At 58.8% G+C, this 13,854-nt stretch overlaps 1 protein-coding gene across 9 annotated transcripts in view; it reads right to left on the bottom strand.

Moving 5' to 3' along the window:
• Positions 1 to 211: 211 nt before the first annotated feature.
• Positions 212 to 13,854, bottom strand: part of SLC29A1 (solute carrier family 29 member 1 (Augustine blood group)) — a 58,356-nt gene continuing 44,713 nt past the window's right edge. For all 9 annotated transcript variants that reach the window (XM_043511588.1, XM_038396534.1, XM_043511587.1 and 6 more), the window contains 12 exons: positions 13,413 to 13,505; positions 10,572 to 10,653; positions 10,255 to 10,445; positions 9,846 to 9,985; positions 9,363 to 9,497; positions 8,815 to 8,912; positions 8,480 to 8,576; positions 8,096 to 8,187; positions 7,840 to 7,948; positions 7,293 to 7,378; positions 3,280 to 3,479; positions 212 to 1,425 (listed from right to left, as the gene is read on the bottom strand). In XM_043511588.1, coding sequence (XP_043367523.1) covers positions 1,314 to 1,425; positions 3,280 to 3,479; positions 7,293 to 7,378; positions 7,840 to 7,948; positions 8,096 to 8,187; positions 8,480 to 8,576; positions 8,815 to 8,912; positions 9,363 to 9,497; positions 9,846 to 9,985; positions 10,255 to 10,445; positions 10,572 to 10,653; positions 13,413 to 13,441 — 1,371 coding nt within the window. In that variant the 5' untranslated portion in view covers positions 13,442 to 13,505 and the 3' untranslated portion in view covers positions 212 to 1,313. The remainder of the gene's footprint in view (positions 1,426 to 3,279; positions 3,480 to 7,292; positions 7,379 to 7,839; positions 7,949 to 8,095; positions 8,188 to 8,479; positions 8,577 to 8,814; positions 8,913 to 9,362; positions 9,498 to 9,845; positions 9,986 to 10,254; positions 10,446 to 10,571; positions 10,654 to 13,412; positions 13,506 to 13,854) is intronic.

The following is a 13,854-nucleotide window of genomic DNA, read 5'->3' as shown; positions in this document are numbered from 1 at the left end:
CCCCTCACTGCCCATGGAACCCCCCCCTGAAATGGGAAGCCAGAGTGGGAGTGAGCTGAACAGGGGCTGAGGACGGTTGTCTCCACACCAGTCCCTTCAGCCCTGGGGGCCTGGCTCTGCTGGGGCTGACGCCTGTGGCTGACGCCTGCATGGTGCTCGCGCTCCCCTCCCCCAGTGGCAGCGTGGGAGTCAGTGGCAGACACACGAGGAGGCATGTTCACTCTTTGTATAGAAAAAGGCAACTGTACAGCTACATTTACAGAGACAAACGGGCCAAGCCCCCACTTGCACCAAAGAGTACCCAGCCAGGCAAGGCCTCACGGAGCATGGAGTGGCTCGTGGCAGTGCTGTCCTGCACTGGCCTTCTCACTCTCTGCGCTCCCCCAGCCAGCATCCCTGCTCCATTCCGTCAGCGCCTCCTGCTGGGGAAGGCGGGGACTGCTGCAGGGGGCAGATCAAAGTCTGGGGCAGTGCAATCAGCTGGGGTGAGTGTCACCTAGAGGGAAGGCAGGAGCAGCGGAAAGGCCAGGGCAGAAGGAGAAGAAGCCAGTGCAGTAATTAAGGCAGCTGACTGGCACTCAAGACAGCCCTGCCCCAGTTCCCCATCTGGAGTATGGGATCATGACCCTTCCCTAGCTCCCAGGAGGGAGGGGGAGGAATAAAGCCATGAATGGCTGAGAGGCTCAGCAGCTATAGAGATGGGGGGCACACACGTATATAGGGCAGAGGGGGAGGGAGTGCAATCGGCAGGACTCCCCTTCACTCAGCCAGGCCTGGGGCATTTCCCTTGCTAGGGGAGGGGGAGAGAAACTGGACAAGGGTGAACGCTCCAGGGACCCCTTGAGAGGAGGGTGGATGGTGAGAGCCAGTCACAAGCAGCCCCCAAGGGGGCAGTGACCCCAGGCACTCTCTTTTCTTTTGAGCAAAAGACCCCAGACTTGGCGGGTGTGATATGAATTCGAGGCAGGATCCTGGCATCTGTGTGGGGGGAGGGAGACACACAACACTGGGCAGGGGGAGATCTGTGCATGCATAGGATGCAGGGGTCACACACAGTATGGTGGGCACACAGGTCCTGGAGCCATCACACAAGCTGGGGATAGGGCAAAGTGGCCCAGCCATGGGAGCCCCAAGCCATCCTCAGGGTAGGTGGAGGTTGCTCCCCAGGTCAGAGGGCATAAGGTCTGTTAAGGCAGTGAGAGTTCATAGCAGTACACAGGAGATGTCCCCCGCAGCACCGTAACCTCTACGCGCTGGCCGGGAGGATGAGAAGCTGAACCAAGCACGGCCTCAGTGTCCATGCTGCCGCCCCGCTAGATCACTGTCCGGAAGAGGAAGGAGGACATGGCTCCCAGCGCCAGGCCCAGCGAGAGGAAAAAGGCCATGACGGCTCCGGCCGTCTCGGCTTCATGGGCGGGCACCTTCCTGGGGGAGGAGAGAAGCGTCAGCCCAGCAGCACTCTGCACCAGTCCCCACCCTTGGTGGCTCCTGTCCTAAGCCCTCCTGCAGGAATCAGTGCCCTGCAGCTCCCCAACATCTCCCACACCATTCTCAGGGCTGAAGGGAAAGGGAACGAGAACCTGGAATGAACTAGGAGTTGTCCTTGGGGAATAATCCTGCGCCACCCGAACAGAAGGGCTGGGAGGGACCTAAAGGGGCTTCTCAATGCACACTTCAACAGAACATGTGGGAACTAGAGCAGGCGGGCTGCCCCACCCTCGCTCCTGCCCCGCCCCTCCTGCTCTTCCAGCTCTGGTCTCCCCATCTGTGTGGCACAGAGCAGTTAAAATACTTCTGCTGGACACCCACCCCTTATGGCAGAGTTGGGCTGAGAACCCAGGTCTCCCGACTCCCAGATCTGTGCTTCAACCCCTGCTTGTGGGTCAGAGCAAGGGACTGAGGGGATCCTGAGGCACACACAGGGTCTTCTCCCCCCCCGTGGCCAGGACCGCTTTAGAGACCAATTGTTCTATCACCAGAGAGAAGCCTCAAGTGCCTGACAGAGAACAGTTTAGTCCAGTTTCCAAGGGCCCCCCAGGGTTGGGGCACTGACACTGTAGGGAAGGAGGGGACAGGATGGCATGTGAGGGGGAGCAGCCTGCAAAGGGCCCCCCGATGTGGAGGGCAGGAGGCTCCCTTCACGCCACTGGGAATGCGCTTGGTGAGCGAGTTCACTGAACTGCCCAGCTGTTATGCACTGGAAAAGCACCAGCGGGGTGTGTACAGACCCGGCACAAGCCGTCGGTGGTGCTCTCATGCTCCCTCTGCTGGAACATGGCAGGCAGAGCAGAAGTCTGCGCTAAGGGTGGTGCCCAAACCAGAAACATGCTCTTTTCAGGCTGTGTGAGGAATATGGGGGCTGGGACGGGGTGTCACACACAGCCACACAGGACTGAAGCTGAGCCTGGGGTCGAGCTGGTGCTGTATGTGGAGCAGGGGGTGGGGTTAGGAACCAGGCCAGCCAGGAGCAGGGAGAAGCGCTGCCATGGCTGCCACTTGATAATCACACACACTGGTGATGGGGAGAGGGAAAGGGGGGCAGGAAGGGCAGGGGGCCGAGGAGGTAGTTGCAGCGAAGGGCAGGGAGGGTGCTGACTGCTTCCCGGCAGGGTTTCTCCGCAGCAGTAATCCCATCCCCATGTCCCGCTGGGACATGCGCCCAGCTCTGAGTTATGGGCTCGTAAAAAGAGCACAGCTGCTAAGTGTCAGGCAAAGCGCCATCCTGCAGCTCCCGGTGCCAGCATACCCCTCGCCTTGACAGAATGCAGGGCCCAGTCGACCCCAGATCCCTGCGCTGGGGCCGAGGCTATGTCCCTGGCCAAGCGCTCTGCAGGGACAGTCACTTTTGGCTGCCTAGCTCTGGGGGCAGGTCTCCCCCTGGGGATCGGCCCTGGCCCCTGTCGCTTTCACTGCTCTCTTAGGAGGCACAAGTCTGAGCTCAGCTCTTGGCTGGGGAGGAAGGAGAAGACTCGTGGCTGAAGCACAGGACTGGGAGCCAGGATACCTGGGTGGCCTGGGGCAAATCCTCCCCCCACCACCTGTTTCTCCCTCTGTAACATGGGGAGAGTGATCCTAACCCACTGCACCAAGGCAACTGGAAAAGCACCCATTAGATAGGGGAACCCCCAGTCCCTCAGGCAGGGCCTGGATAAGGGGGCTGTGCCCAGGCTGGGTCCCTGGGGCAGAATTGCCATCAGCCGGTGCCCAGTGCAGCAGCATGGGCTGGTGTGTGGCAAGAGGTTGCTTGGCTCCCCTCCCTCCGCCACAGGTCACACTCACTTGGGCCCGAAGCACATGCAGAGGCTGGCCAGGTAGCCGTTGGAGATGGAGAAGAGGATGATGAAGCTGATGTACCAGGCGTCATGGTGAAAGAAAACGGGTATGTGGCTGCGGGGCTGCACGTTGCATAGCATGAAGAGGGGGATGAAGACCATACGGGCAGCCACCATGAAGGGCAGGAGCCAGCTGTCTTTCCCAGGCTGGGAGAAAAGATACAGACCTATGAGTGGGTAGTGTGCCACAGGACACTGGGGAACTGGGCAGGTGAGGGGCATCTCCCCATGGCACCCTGCAGGGCACTAAGGTGCATCCGACGGCAAGAGGTGAGGGTGGAGGGGGATCAATACAGGTAAGGCATAGGAAGGAGGCTGTTGAAGGAGCTTCCCATTGTCCCACTCAACTCTAGCCCCCCCCTCTAACCGAGGCAGCTCAGTGCTGTGCCTACCCACCTGAAAGGGGTGCTGCTGAGGGACACAGGCTCCCTCTCTCTGCCCTGCAATGCCCTTTGTACAGCCTGCGCCCCCATCTGATGCGAATGTGGCTGGGGAGGACTGGACTTGCTGAGCTCCTGCACTGCAGCTGCTGGCTTAGGCCCCAGGGAGAACAGGGGGTCAGCAGGCAGGTCCCTGGGACGCAGTCCCTGGCTCCTGCAACCCCTTCAGGTCCATTCCCTGCGACCGGGCTGGGGCTTTTCCAGCCCGCTGACTCGTGCTGCTGGAGCGCTGGGTGGCGGCAGGAGCCAGAATGCTGAGCCAGGGTTCTGCAGAGCCAATAACGAGCTGATGGAAAACAACAGGCTGATGGCAGCTGTGAAAGCCCTGTGCGCACACAGTCCCCCGCCCTCTCCCGAGGGGCCAGCGTTCATGGGAAGTGTCCGTACTCCTGGCCAGCTTTCACCAGCTCCCTGAGCTCCCCTGCCCCATGCTCTCTGATCCGTGGCCCTGGCTTGGCAAGTTTCTGGTCAGTCTCCCTTCTCCTGCCTGCTGTGTCTGCAGGTGTGAGCCCTCCCCAGGAAACACTTTGGTTCCGGCTGGAACCTGCCCTGCTCAGTCCCTTCCCTTCGGCAGGTCCAGCTTTGCTTAGAGCCGAGTGCGCAGAGTGGGAGCCCCCATCTTTGTCTTTCTCCAGCTGGGTGTGATAACGTGCCCCCTGGACCCGACACCGCTGGGACATCTCAGCCTCTCCTCTCAGTTCCACCTGGGCCTCTCCAGAGCAGTTGCAACGGGGCCACCGTGGATGGATGCTAACATCCCGGAGCCAGGATTGGCTGCCTACGTCTGACATGAACCTTTGTTGTCCCCTCAGCTATAGACCCTGCAGGGCACATTGTGCCCACGACTGCCCCACCGCCATGCCAGCCAAGCCCAAAGAGTTTGCTGCGGGATAGGGGCAGGCCAGTCCTAGTGTTTGTGGGCACAGCCAAAACCATCATCCTGTTGACTGAGCGGCCCCGCCCCGGGAAAGGAGGGCCTCCGACAGATCAGCCAGGCCAAACCACAGGCAGTCACATCCCCATTTCCATACAGCTTATTTTGGAACCATCTCCTGCTGGGTCCTCCTGCCAGCGGGGATGTGGCCTGGCAAGGCAGCTCGGGGCTAAGGGAGAGGGCAGCCAGATGATGTGACCCCAGAGCTGGGAGCGAGTTTCGGAGAGGCAGCTCCTGGCAGCAGGGGGTCCTAGTTCAGCCAGGCCGGCTGCCTCAGACCGGACAGGCTCTCCGTTGTCTCATGCTGTCAAGTTTATTCAAACAAACATCCTGAACAGTAATGGGGAAAGTGTTGTATGGGGCATGGAGGAGGCAGGAAGAGCCAGAGACACCCCAGCCCCCTCCCCACCCATGGCAGCAGGCACAAGGGATAGTCACTGCAGAGCAAAACTCTGGACCCACAACCTGACCCACTCAGGCCACCTGGAATGTGAGAGAGAAAGAGTCCCCCAGCAGCCCTGTTAACACTACAGGGCCTATGACACACACTCATGCAGATCAGTTTCCAAAACACCCCCAACTCCCTGGGCATGGTAGCACCCTGAACGCTAGCTACAGGGGGCGGTGTTTAGCCTCGCTCCTGCATTCTCAGTTCCCTGGAGGACGGCAGGAGGCAATTCCAGGGCAGAGTGGGTACAGGGCTCAGACCAGCTTACACAGTCTCTGAGGCCCACACGAAGGGCCTCTGAGCCCTGTTATTGGGACAGGGCCAGACCCCACAGCAAACGCCATAGAACTCCAGAGCATCAATGGCACCATATGGGGCAGGCCTGAGGGGCAAGAGAAAGAGACAGAGGGGGGCCAGGGAAGGGGGCAGCATTGGGCACTGCTGCCATGGAGGGGACTGTAGCCCATTTGGTGCCCTTTGAGCCCAGCCCTAGACTGCCTGTGAGCAGAGCAGCCCCCCGCTGCTCCTCCTCTGCCCTGGCCAGCTGTTTGTATAGCTGCAGCCTGGGTTTGTTTACAAGGAGGCTGCAATTACGAAGATGGCTGCCTCCAAGCCACAATGCTGGGAAAACAGTACCATGGGAACGTCTAACCGGAACTGCACAGGATCCCGCCCCCGCTCCCATTCGCCACATCCCCTCTCGGACCGCCACAGCACCAGCTCCCTTCCATGACCTCCAGCCTACCCATCTCTCTGACTTCATTTGGGCCCACGCCCTCCTTCCCAGCCGGAGACTTCTCAGCACCATCCTCTCCCCGGTGGTGAGCTGCTCTTCCCTTGGCCCTAGCTCCCAGACTCATAGACTTTAAGGCCAAAAAGGACCATCGTGATCATCTAGTCTGACCTCCTGCACGTCGCCAGCCACAAAACTTCACCCACCCACTCCTGTGACAGACCCCTAACTGCTGGCTGAGTTACTGACACCCTCATTTAAAGATTTCAAGTTACAAAGAATCCACCATTGACTCTAGATCAAACCCACAAGCGACCCATGCCCCATGCTGCAGAGAAAGGAGAAACCCTGCCATGGTCTCTGCCAAGCTGACCTGGGGGGAAATTCCTTCCCCACCCCAAATGACGATGATTAGTTAGACCCTGAGCATATAGGTGGGACCCACCAGCCAGACACCTGGGAAATAATTCTCTGTAGTAACTCAGAGCCCCAGCTAGCATCCCATATCCAGCGACTAGAGATGTTTGCCAGCTGCCATCCCCACGCTTCCTTCCCTGTCGCACACATTCCCAGAGCAGCCCATCTGCTTCTGCTCCCTGGGCTCCTTCCCCCCAAGTAGCTGCTGCCCTCTGCACTCTCCACAAGGCGGCTGATGGCTTCCTGCAAGTACCACCTATGGGTCCCTTCTATGCCCTTGGAATCCTGTATCTTGCTTTTCTCTGGGCTCACCACTTCTCTCCCTGCTGTACTTTGCTGCCCCCAGCTGCTGGTGTCCCTCAGGGCGCCATCCCCTTGCTTGCTAGTTCTCTCTGGAGTGCCTTTACGTCCACTTCCCAGGGAGTTAATTATAGACCCTTAAGGAAACATGTCAGACTCAGCTGGGAAAATACCCGGAATTCACAGTGCCTTTAGCTTCTCTAGCCAAAAGAGGCAGGACAGGATTCCAGGGGGACAGGCTCCCTACATCTCCATGATAGTCACTCCTTGCCGTTCCCTAGCACATACACAAAATTGTACTTGAGCCCCAGCCCACAGGGAGGTAGGGGTCAGCAGCAGGATCTCTACTGTAGAGGTGGAGAAACTGAGGTAGGGCGCAGGGAAATGACTCACACACGGGCATGCAATGAGGCAATCAGCGCCAGGGACAGAAACTAGGAGTCCTGACTCCCAGCATCCTACTCTAACCCAACAGTTCTTGCTCAGCTCCCAGAGTCAGGATCAGAATTCAATGCAAAGCCCCTTGTGCTAACTTGCCAGCACCCACTTCCTTGTGTCCTGCATGGGCAGCTGGGCTGTCAGGACACAGGCAGCCCTGAGAGGTGAACTCTGATTGGTTGACTGTGCTCCTAAAGGGTCAGGGCCCAGCTGCCAGGCCTGTTCCCCCTCCGCTCTGCCCCACACTTACCCACAAGCAGACAGCTGTGAGGCTCCGTCCCAGCCAGTCGAAGATATTAAACATCAGGAAACAGGAGACAGGGATGAAGTACATCTCTGGAGAGAGGGAAAGGGTCAGTGACAGGTGATAGGAGGGGGTGGGGTGTCCTGTCTGCTGCGTGAGGTGCCCTCCACCGTGCAAGGGGACAGGGGGATCAGGCCCTACCCTACAACACAGCCCCTCCCAGGGGCACAGGCTCGCACCCTCCCTCTTCCTCCAACACACCTCTCCCTGCAGCTCAGCAGCCAGGTTGGGGTCTGGGCCCAGCCCACACCATTGCCCACAGATCCTGCCCAAGTCTAGGAGGGAAACCTGGCGTCCAGTCTGTCAGAGGGCACAGCAGGCCTATCCAGCTCTCAGGTTGCCATCAGAGATCACTGGGGCCTCTCCCCTGTAGCTCCTTCCCCACCCGAGCCCCACTTTCTTCCAGCTCTGCCCCTGGGGGTCCGCTCCCTTCTAGCCCGCCCTGTCCCTAGTCTTCCCAGAAATGAACGAAGGGAAGCCTGCTGTCACTCACCCCACTTGCTGCTTCCGGCGATCGTGGACTTCACCTCGGCAGTGACTGCCGGGAAGACCCCAATGGTGACAGTGAAGACGAAGCAGACTGACAGAGCCATGCCCCAGATCTGAGGGGAGAAAACAGAGCCAGGACCCGGTTACCCAAATATGTAGGGACAGACCAGCTCTGGGGGTCTCCCACTCCGGGTGAGAGACGTGGCCCAGGGACCCATAACCCAGGCATTAGGGGTAGGGGGTATCACCGACTCACATACCTTCTTAAAGATGCTGAAGACGGAGGGCTTCTGGCTGGGAACTTGGGGGGCTGTGTTGTTCGGGTACCTCTGTTCCACCCCATTGGGCTCGTCTGCAGGGAGAGACAGGAAGGGTGAGGGGAGGCCCCAAGGTGGTGGGTGACCCCAGGTGCAGCCAGTAGCTCCACGCTTGAGCCCAGTCCCAGAGTCAGCACTGATCATGCCTGCCGCTTCCCCATCCCCTGGGATTCTGGGGTGGGCCACTTGCAGAGGGGCTGCAGGCTTCCCCAGAACCAGAAGCCTCCCCAGGTCCAGCTCCAGCACTAGTCCCCAGCTCTCCCTCCAGCCTACCCGTCAATATTCCCCTGTCGTTTGGTCCGGGCTACTCCACCTGGCACACCCCACCTTTCTTGATCAGGTCGATCCTGGTCTCCAGCTCAGCATGCCTCTCGTGGACCCGATACTCATTCTTGTCCTTCATCAAGTGGTAACGGAAGAAGTCCTGCAGAGAGACCAACCAGAGAGTTTGTGTGTGTGGGGGGGGGCAGGGGCGGAAGGAGAACCTCTCCGCCCCCAGGGATGGGGGCTGTCTGTGACAAGGGCTGGAGTGTCACGGGGGAAGCCTGCAGGCACGGGAATGAGGCTGGCTTCCCCTTGCACTATGGCTCGTCTGGAGCACAGCATCCCCACCCCCACTCTCCTCTGCCGGCTGGGTGGTCCTTACCAGGGTGAGTCCTTACCAGATGGGGCAGCAGGATGTAGGAGCCGATGGCCAGCAGGATCACCACGCAGGCTGTGATGAAGTAGCCGAAGGCGCTGTCTTCCAGCAATGAGCCACCTGGGAGCACGGAGAGGAGAGAGGCCGGAGGTGAGGGAAGGGCAGAGAGAGTTGCTGAGGAAGGCAACAATAGGGGAAGAGTCATGCCCTGCCTCTCCCCCCCCGCGCCAGCTCTGCCAGAAGGACACCCCTCTCCTAGGACAGGATGTTTGCAGAAGCCTGTGGAGACCCCCCGAGCTGCCTCCTGCAGTGATCACCTACCCAATAATTGGATTTTAGTGCCCCTCCCAGAGTGACCCCCAAGTGTGCCCTTTCCTAGAGGTGCCCTGGCAGTGGCTCTGAAGGGTGTGTGTGTGTAGGAGGGGTGTCGAGGGGAAGGGCAATCTGCACACCCTCTGCACCGATCAGGCCCTCCTGCAGCTCCTGGGCACAGGCTGTGTTTTGCAGCAGATCCCACTGAAAGGTGGGTGGCTGGAAGGCTGTAGACAGGGCTTCATGGGAGTTACTCACTGGCGATAGCGCAGATCATGGCCAGAGCTGCGAAGGTCCCTGCCATGCCCTGCCCGCTCATGATAGGGGCTGTGTAGCTGACAGGCAGCAGCCCTGCCAATCCAAAGAGGCTGCCCTGGAGGATGGCACCAAAGGCTGCAAGGACAAAGACAGGTAATAATGAGGATCGGCAAATAGGGGTGACACATAACAGTGCCCTTCTCCCACCCTTGCTGCGAGACAAACCGGGGATCTGCACTACATCACAGCCAGTGCCCCTGCCTGGCTCCCTATGGCGCCTCCTGCTGGAGGAGGAGTAGCCATGCACTTCAATGCCAGGAGATCAGACCCAGACATGAGACCCTGTAGCAGCAGAGTGGGTTGGCACCGCCCGGGCTAACAGCGAAGGGAGCAGTTGAACGGGGTCAGTGCCTCTTTCCACCCCTCTGGGGACAGCTTCCCCGACCCCAGTAGCATCAAGGATTGCCCAAGGCCCCCACTCACAATTGATGAGGATGATCTTGACCACAGTGATGACGAAGAAGGGGAGGGGCTCCAGGGGAATCTTTACCAAGGCAGCCGTCATCATGAAGACCAGCAGGATGGCAACCAGGCTGCCCAGGACACGGACTTTCTGGGGTACCCTGCAGGGTGGCAAGAGAGCCCCTCAGTGAGAAGAGCCCCTGCCAGCAGGGCCATGGGGGGCTGTGGGAGGCACCCACCTTGGCAGGCCTGCCTCAAAGAGGAATTGGGTCACAAAGGCCAGGCGTTTGGTGGGTCTCATGCCAGTGTTGAGCGGGGATTGGTCCAGCTGGGCTCTGGGGTTGGAGGGGACCGGGCGGGAGGGCCGCGTTCTCTGCTTGGCCAGAGGGGATGGAGATGAGGGACTGGGCCAGAGCGGGGCCAGACTCACCTCTGGTGGAGGAAGGAGTTGAGGCAGGTGAAGATGAGCAGGGGTAGCATGGCACAGAGCGTCATGAAATTGTTGAACCTGGCCTGCAGGTAGGTGGGGGGAGGCTCCTGGCCCTTGTCTGTGCTGTTCAGCCCAGCGAGGGGCTCCAGGGAGGAAACGTTCTGGGGATCCCCAAGGCGGTTGGTGAAATACTGAAAGGGAGAGAGTGAATGAACGCGCCTGCCTCCGACACACCCATGCCACACGCACGTCCCTCCTGGCGCATACCAGCTCCCAGACCACACGAGCATGGACCACACGCACCACACACTCCTTACCCTGGTGGCTGTCATGAAGAAATTCCATGGCAGCAGTGTCCCCAGGCCGAGTGTGAAGAAGATTAACCAGACGGCTTTATACCTGTGCGAGAGATGGGCAAAGTCAGAGGGGTCTCTGAGCAGGCTGCTGCTGGGACAGGACAGGTGGTAGGAGGATGTGTGGATATTGCCCCCATCTCCTGACCATCCCTGGCCCAGAAGAGGGGAGAGAGGAAGGAGGCACCAAATCATGACTTAGCTCAGGTTCAGTGTTCATAAAGGGAGGGCAGTCAGGGCAGTGGAGAGATTTTCTTGGAGAAGGCAGGGGCCTGGGCTACCTGCCACTCCCACAGCTCTGCCAGTGCCCCTCAGCCCTGACCTGCAGCCCCCCCTCCCGCTATCCCAGCCCTGGACTTTCCAACACACCTCTCTGCCAGTGCCCCTCACCCCTGGGCTCCCCACACACAGCTCTGCCTGTGCTCCTCACCCCTGACCTGCAGCCCCCCCATTATCCCAGCCCTGGGCTCCCCCACCCAGCTCTGCCAGTGCCCCTCACCCCTGACCTGCAGCCCTCCCGCTATCCCAGCCCTGGGCTCCCCACACCCAGCTCTGCCAGTGCCCCTCATCCCTGACCTGCAGCTCCCCCACTATCCCAGCCTTGGGCTCCCCACACACAGCTCTTCCCATCCCTATCACTCCTGATCTGCAGCCCCTGGCTGTTCCAGCCCTAGGCTCCCTTAAGCAGACATTAATTACATTTCCTGGACCTCAGGACAGTGCAGGCTGGTGCTGCTCAAGCTCCCTCACACAATGCAACACAGACAGACATTAGCCTTTGGGGCACCCCTGCTGAATTCTGCAGCACCCTTACAAGCATTAATGTCCCCAGCCAGTTCCCAGATTCAGAGATTCCCAGGACAGAAGGACCACTGTGACCATCTAATCTGACCCTCCCCTCTCCCCCCCCCCCCCCGTATAACACGGGCCGGAGAACAGCCCCAGAATAATTCCCAAAGCATATCTTTTAGAAAAACATCCAGGCTTGGTTTAAACACTGCCATTGTTGAAGAATCCACCATGATCCTTGGTAAATTGTTCCAGTGGTTAATTATCTTCCCTGGTAAAACTCGGTCTTATTTCCAGTCTGAATTTGCCTTGCTTTGACTTCCAGCCATTGGATCGTGTTGTACCTTTCTCTGCTAGAACGAAGAGCCCATTAACAACTATTTGTTTCCCATATAGATACTTATAGTCTGGAATCAAGTCACCCCTGAACCTTCTCTTTGTTAAGCTAAATAGATTGATCACCATAAGGCCCGTTTTCTAATTTTTTAATCATTCTTGTGGTTCTTCTCTGAACTTCTCCCCAATTTATCAACCTCCTTCTTGAACCACCTGTGGGCACCAGAACTGGACACACAGAGTGTGCCAGCAGCAGTCACCCCAGTGCAAATACACCTCTCCACTCCTACTCATGATTCCCCTGTTTATACAGCCCAGGATCGCTTTAGCCCTTTTGACCACAGTGTAGCACTGAGAGCTCATGGTCAGCTGATTACCCCCGGGGGAGGCAGGACACCCAAGTCTTTGTCAGAGGGTTCTCCATTCAGTGGGGCGCTGTGCCGTTGTGCCTGTTTTTACAGAGGTGATGAACACCCCACAGCTCCCACTGGCTTCACCTGGACTGGAGAGTGCTCAGCCCTTCTGAGAATCAGGCCCTAGAAGTCTAACATGGGACACTCAAAGCCTATAGCTGCTTTTGTCCACCTAGGCCTTAATGTAGTCGAATGCGCACGCGGAGTCCCAACTGCCCCCTAGTGGCAGCTCTAATCATAGTGCTGTTTAGTACAGCACCCACCTGTTGGACCCAGAATCCCCTACTGGGAAGTTGGATGTGTTGGAGTTCGGAGAAATAAGGCCACCTGGGTTGTTAGTGGCGAACACCGGGGCTCCCACTTCCTTACCCACTGTGTGTGCCTTCCCAAAGAGAAGAGACTGGGTGCCCCCAACAAGGTGTATCCGGGGAGGGGGCTATATCTGACACTCCATATGGCATTGATGCTAAGGCAGGAGAATGGATCTCACTTGTAGGAGAGGGGCAGCTCTCTGCGGGAGGGACAGTGGGGAGAAGAGTGTCTGCTTGGCCCAGGAGAGGTTGTGTGGAGCCCTGCAAGTGCTGGGAGCAGACCCGCCTCCCACTGACATTAAGCAAGAGTGCAAGGGTTCAGCTGCCCTGGGACCCAAGAGCATTTCCAAGCTGTTATGAAAGAGGGAGGGAGCAAGCGAGGGTGTTGGCTGCTCACAGGCCCATGGCGGCCAGATGTGTGCTGGCAGATGTGGAAGGGGGCCAAGTCTTATTATTTGTCTTCTCCTCGCAGTACGGAATGTTTGCAGCCCATGAGTTATGGGAAAACTGACCAGAGGAGAGCTGCCGAGGGAGGAGAGCGCCACAGACCCGATCCCGTTGCTTTAGTCACGTCATGAGCTACAGACTGGGCTCCACCATAGAACTACATATAGCACAGCACTGGCTGCTGCTCCCCCAGCCCTCTGCTGTAGGGCCAGGGCAGAAGGCAGGGCAGCAGGGTTTCTGGGTTTGGGGACAGCAATAGCTCCCCACCATCCCACCTCTAAGTTCCAGGGACACTGGATTTGTCAGGATCATGGCCCCTGTGGGCTCATCCCAGGGTCCTTGGGCTCTTCTGGCAGTCCTGTCGCTTGATGAGCCTGCCAGGCTGCAGGGAGGGGGTCCCAGAAACATCGCTGCAGCTGTGGTTCTGTCAGGAGGGGCTGGTCAGGGGACCAGCGTGGGAGGCGATGTTTCCAGGGGACGTGTGCACACACACTAAGGTCTGGCCATACCTGTCTGAGGGACCGCTGCTCGTCATCATGGTGCCTGGTGGTGGTCAGTGAGGTTTGGTAGCTCCCAGCAACTCTCACTGTGCTGCTGGTGTCCTGCAAATCCAAACCAAACAGAGAGCTTAGTGGGGAGCTGGAATCCCGGGAGCAAGGAGCGCAGTGCTGGTTTTAGTGCTGGGGGCATCCTGGGTGAGCTCCCAAAGGGCTGGGATCAGCAACACTCTGAAAAGGGAACAGTACCCGCACTGATCTGCCTCCCCTTTGCAGAGCTGCTGCTTGGAGCCCTTCAAAACGACTTGCTCAGGACAGGCTGGGACACAGGGCAGTGGGGTCGGAGGCCTGAAGCCCCTTCCTCCTGCAGGGAAGCCCTGCCCTGACACTGCCCCTTTCTCCCCTGGGTGAGTTGAGCTGGCATTTTTCTCAGCTCCTCAGTCCCCTCTGCATC

This window comes from Dermochelys coriacea, chromosome 3 (assembly GCF_009764565.3).
Source record: "Dermochelys coriacea isolate rDerCor1 chromosome 3, rDerCor1.pri.v4, whole genome shotgun sequence".
NCBI classification, from domain to species: Eukaryota; Metazoa; Chordata; order Testudines; family Dermochelyidae; genus Dermochelys; species Dermochelys coriacea.
The sequence above is the reverse complement of the archived record's forward strand: the minus strand, read 5'-3'. Positions and strand labels throughout refer to the sequence as shown.